Raw genomic sequence first — 5,799 nt, forward strand, 5'->3', positions numbered from 1 at the left:
AATCAAAGAAGAGGTGCAGAAACTTCTTTCTCTGGAGTTGCTGCCTGTCTTCTCCAAGCTCCTTGGTGGCTTCTGCACCAGATCTGACCTCTGACCTCCGTGCCAACCCCAGCAGAGCTGGTAAGTTACAGACCTCAGCAAAAGACCCCTCATCTTACCTATGGTCAGCAGGTTTCCACTGGTGGCATGCAGCAGTGGAGTCAGAAAGATTTCTTTCTTTTCAGATGTATACATGTAAGCCTTTGGTTTTACCTCTAAGTGTAATTTTGCCTCAATCTTAAACACTTTGATATGTGCTTTCCTTTATATCATTTAAAAATATTTTAACCAACAAGATTTTATTTTTTAATGAAAACCTCTAATTTTTAATTAATGTGTTTTAATTGGAGGATAAGAACATCTATATTTTTGAAATTTTATTTCTTGACATTAAAAATATTCAGTTTGTGCAAATGGCATTCATTTAAGGAATCTGTTTCATCTTTCTCAGCCTGTTAACTGTGGGAACTGAGGATGGAGGCTGTATTGGGCTACACGATGGTCTTATTCCCATAGTTTTAAGGCTCCAAGTGATGATTTAAATATTTTCCCCACAAAAAGATGGATCTTAACCTTCAGTTCTTGGTACCACTACCCACTGAAACACGATTAAGCAAAGCAGTGAATGGAAATGGATGGACCAGTGGTTAGGTTTCTTCCTTCTTGGTCCTTAAGAAATGCTTGTTCTGGTGCCCCTAGGGGCAGAGCTATGCCACTGTGCCCACTAAGCCCAGAGTGAAATTTTGCAAAACAAAGGCTCTTCTCAATTGTCAGAGCAGAGACTTTAGCTCTGAGTTGGTTCCTCTGAAGGGTGGGGAGACAGATGAAGGGGTATTCATGCTTACCTGAGAAAGATGCCTTCTTCTCTGCAAATTCTTACAAGATTCCTTTAGGAGTAGATTCAGGATGAGTGTCCAGAACCCCCTGAGACTCCTGAACCTGGCAGGAAAGAGCCTACTAACCAATGAGGCCTTGGCCACTTCTACTCTGGAGTATCTGCCCATCGAGCTCTTCCCTCCACTCTTCATGGAAGCATTCTGTAGAAGACACAGAAAGACCTTAAAGACCTTGGTTCAAGCCTGGCCCTTTGTCCGCCTGCCTCTGGGGGGCCTGATGCAGACACCTCATCTGGTAACGTTACAAGCAGTGCTCGATGGACTTGATGTCCTGCTTGCACAGAAGGATCGTCCAAGGTGAGTCAGATGCAGGTAATCTGGTAGGATGTGGAAAATCCCAAACAGACAGCTGAAAACAGGAGAGTAGATAGCACATGGATGTGCCGGTAACTTCTGATGATGCCAATGAAGAAACACAGAGACTTGGCCATTGCTGAGCTCACTTTGGGAAATGCCTTCCAGCAGTGTAGGAGTGCCTAAGATGCAAGGAAATCTGAAAGTACAAGTCCCAGCCTCCCCCCAGGGATGTTTAAGGCCACTAGAAGTAGAAAGCTAAGGAAAATGGAAGGGGAAAAGGAGACGGAGGAAGGTGAAGCAGAGAGGGGAGAGGAGGACAAGGCAGCACATAATGTCGGGAATTTGAAGTAAAAACTCATGTGGGAAGTCAGAGTGTTGCCTAAATTTTGTGTGGATATTATTAAAACCATCACTGCCAATTTGCTGTTTCCCCACAGGAGGTGCAAACTGCGTGTGCTGGATTTAAGGAATACTGGCCAGGACTTCTGGAGAATGTGGTCTGGATCCAGTGCCCATGTGCCCTCAAGCTCTTCAATGGCACCAGGGGCTGAGGACAGGTCGAGGACCAAGAAACCCTTGGCTCCCTTCGAGGTGTTCATAGAACTTCACCTCAAGGAAAGGAGCATGGATGGATTTCTCAGCTGCCTTATGAGATGGGTGGAGCAGAGGAAAGCGTCCATACACCTGTGCTGTAAGAAGCTGAGGATTCTTTCATTTTCCATGGATAAAATTATGAAGGTCCTGAGCATGGTGCAGCTGGACTGTATCCAGGAGGTATATGTGAATCGCACCTGGCATCTGTCCACCCTGGCCATGTTTGCTCCTCTCCTGGGCCAGATGAGCAATGTGCAGAGACTCCTCATCTCCCACATCCACCTGCCTGATCTGGAGGAGCAGGAGGAAGAGCACGTTGTCAAAATTACTTCTCAGTTCCTGAGGCTGCACTGCCTCCAGGATCTCCATCTAGAATCCCCCTTCTACCTCGAAGGGTGCCTGGACCAGATGCTCAGGTGAGTGTGCACCACTGACCAGGTAACAGTAAATCCAACACTAGAATATCAAATGTACTGTCACCTTTGCTGCTCCATTGTGAACTGTGGTATCACATAAGCACCCAAATCCAGGTAGGGGTCCAAACTGGGAGAGAGGCTCTGGAAAGGGACACTGTGCTGGAAACTATAGACCAGGGGTTAGAATCTAGGGGATGGTTATCTGGTTTCTTCTTAGGAAGAGATATCTTTTTTAGGTGACTTAGGAAAATAGGTAAGGGAAGAGGACATCGAACATGGACAACTCCACCAGGCCTGAGCATTTCTAAACTGAAGCTCTGTGTTCTCCAGCTTTCTGACCAGGATGAGCCTATCTCAAATTCCCTGTCTGTAAAAGAATGCTTTTTGCTCAAGATATGGTAAATAATATATGGGAAATGCATGATTCTGGAGATGATGGTAATAGGGCAGATGTCAAAGGGATCATAAAAATTGGAAGATGGTTTGCAAATAAAGCAGGGATATAAGTGAGCCCCACAGACTGGCATCCTCTATGGATGCTGTGGGATTTTGCCCAGGTTGGTCCTCTATGCAAGTCACCCAGAAGCCTCATCTGCCTGAGATGGATGTCTGGGGCCAAAGCGTGTTCAGAAGGAAGCCTGGGTAAGAAGTATTTTAAATATTTCTCTTATTATTAACTTTCAGCGATGTCCAATCTTGATTGAGACAAGATGTCAAGCTCTCCTCTGAGTTTGTTCTAGCCCATTCCATTATCTTCATTCCTCTTCATAAGGAAGCAGAGAACATTTTTCTCTGCTTGAGCAATGAGGAGAGAGAGGTTTTAAGACTCTATGTACTTGACCTGGTCACACAGAAAAGGTGAAATGACTGGCTGCAATGAGCTTGGCCATTCTGGGTATTAATCCTTATTCGATGATCAGTTCAAACCTGGACTTGGGAAGATCACTTGTCTCTCAACTTGCAATCAACTTCTGCCTCAGTTTCCAATACCAAATTCCTCTCTTTCTCCCCAGGTGCCTGATGAACCCCTTGGACAACCTTGGGATTACTCGCTGCCTGCTTACAGATTCAGACCTGACCCATCTGTCCCAGAGCCCAAACATCAGTCAGCTAAAGGGCCTGGATCTGAGTGGGGTTACCATGACCTACTCTAGTCCTGAGCTCCTCCCAGCTCTGCTGGAGAAAGTTTCAGCCACCCTCCAGGAGCTGTACTTAGAGCAATGTGGGATCAGGGACTCCCACTTGGAATCCATTCTGCATATCTTGAGCCGCTGTTTCCAGCTCATGTCCTTCGGTCTGCGTGGGAATCTCCTCTCCATGGCCATCATGGAAAAGCTGCTGCGACACACCTCCGGGCTGCCCAGGTTAAGTCAAGAGCTGTACCCTGTCCCTCAGGAAAGTTTCAGCTCTAACGGGATCCTCCAACCCAGGAGACTTGCCCAGTGTCAGACTGAACTGCTTGAGATCCTGGAGGACTTGGGACATCCCAGGACCATCTACATTAGCTTCATGCCCCTGTCTACCCTGTGGAGATAACACATTCTATCATCCTGAGCCCATCATATACAGTGGTAACACCCTTGCTTAGTCCATTGCATCGATGAAAAGCTTTCTTCTGAGCACTTGGAAACTGAAATCTAGGACAAGATACATCGTGAAAGGAAAATAGAGCCATGGTTTCAGACATCTGCTCAATGTGAATGTGAAAAGGAAAGGTGATCCTGCAGGGAAGCAGGATTGCAGAGGGAAATACAGTCTCCCTGGAAATGGAATGCTTGTAGAGTCAGAACTAAGAACCTAAATTTCTTTAGGTGGATTTGAGCTTGAAACTCACCTGTTGGAGTTATCCCTCGGTAGACGGCTGTAAAGAAAAATAAGAGACACAGATGCATAGAACAGTCTTATGGACTCTGAGGGAGAAGGTGAGGGTGGGACGTTCTGGGAGAATAGCATTGAAACATGTATATTATCATATGTGAAACAGAACACCATTCCATGTTCGATGCATGAGACAAACGCTCAGGGCCAGGGCAATGGGATGACCCAGAGGAATGGGGTGAGGAGGGAGGTCGGGGGGGGGTCCAGGAAGGGGAACACATGTAAACCCATGGCTGATTCATGTCAATGTATGGCAAAAACTACTACAATATTGTAAAGTAATTAGCCCCCAACTAAAATAAATAAATTTATTTAAAAAAAAAAGAAATTGTCGGAAATAAAGGGTCCCTCATTGTAAATGAATTGCTGCTATTCATGATGTATTTTTCCTGATTATTCAGTTCATATCAGGGAAATCTCCAGACATTGACTTTTTTTTAAATCACTGAGTTGTCTATGATCCAAAACCTTACCATTCCCACTAGGTCTTTATTCTACCTGGTGCATCTCTTACCTGCTTGCTTACTTCTGGAGCTGTTCAGTGGGGTAACATACACAGAGAGAAACATACTCAGTGGCCAATGAGCCACTCGAGTGAAGACCCCAGGCAGGTCTCTCACTGCTGACTCAGGCCATGACCCTGGACATGAGCAGTCCTCTTGGTTGTCCTGGTCCCTCCATAACTTTCAGTTATTGACCTTTTTATGGGGGTGGAAAGGGTTTTACTGAAAAAGGCATGGCTCCCAATTCTGGAAGGGGTCGTCCACACTGCAGATAAGCTAAACTTCTGAGCCTTGCTGACCTATTACCCATGGTGAATAATGATCCTTCTTGAATTAATCTATTGACCAGGTAAGTTACATAATTTCCTTTAGCAAAATACTAAAATCATAGAGGCATGTAACATGGTTTCAGTGTTTCTATACCTCATTAAAAATTATATTCTTTCAAGGGTTACATTATATTAATGAGAAATTGTCTTTATTTCCATAAAATCTCCTGTCTCTCTCTATTACGGAAGACTATAATAGCATGTTTTGACATCAGATGTCAGGTTGTGTAACAAAACACTATGGGTTTATGTGACCTCCTTGCCTGTGGTAAGATACTGTATTTGTCAGGGCTCTCCTGAGTAACCACTAGGGTACAGCTGATTGTCGAGCAATGTGTCTGTTAGAGGCACTACCCCCTGTTCGGTTGAATTCCCTGTATCATTTATTCTCTGCCTTTCTTTTCTTCTTTTCCATATCCTTGGATTCCACCAACCAGATCCTATAAAACAATATATATTCTTGGAAAACATCTGTGTGTAAGTGAATCTGAGCATTTCAAACCAGTGTTTTCCAGGGTCACCTGTATATATATTAGAGGAGATTTACTATGGGAATGGGCTTGCCTGGTTACAGAGGCTGAGAAGTCTCTCAGTCTGCTGTCTATAAACTAGAGAACCAGCAAAGACAGAGGTTCATCTCAGACTGAGGATTAAGGCAGAGAACCAGGTAAGCTGATGATTTTACTCTAAGTATGGGGCCAATGACCTGAGAACTAGGGGAACTGCAGGGAGATCAAACCAGTCAATCCTAAAGGAAATCAGTCCTGAATATTCATTGGAAGGACTGATGCTGAAGCTGAAGCTCCAATACTTTGGCCACCTGATGTGAAGAACTGACTCCTTGATG

At 44.7% G+C, this 5,799-nt stretch overlaps 1 protein-coding gene across 1 annotated transcript; it reads left to right on the plus strand.

Annotated features, from left to right (window-relative positions):
• The first annotated feature begins 342 nt into the window (after positions 1–342).
• Positions 343–3,778, plus strand: LOC145505165 (PRAME family member 8-like). Its single transcript, XM_081486959.1, has 3 exons — positions 343–1,232; positions 1,670–2,242; positions 3,256–3,778. The coding sequence occupies exons 1-3, from the start codon at positions 946–948 to the stop codon at positions 3,776–3,778; spliced, it is 1,383 nt and encodes a 460-aa protein (XP_081343085.1). The 5' UTR covers positions 343–945.
• The last annotated feature ends 2,021 nt before the right edge of the window (positions 3,779–5,799 follow it).

Source organism: Giraffa tippelskirchi, chromosome 5, assembly GCF_054371585.1.
Source record: "Giraffa tippelskirchi isolate mGirTip1 chromosome 5, T2T-mGirTip1v1.2.pri, whole genome shotgun sequence".
Classification (NCBI taxonomy): domain Eukaryota; kingdom Metazoa; phylum Chordata; class Mammalia; order Artiodactyla; family Giraffidae; genus Giraffa; species Giraffa tippelskirchi.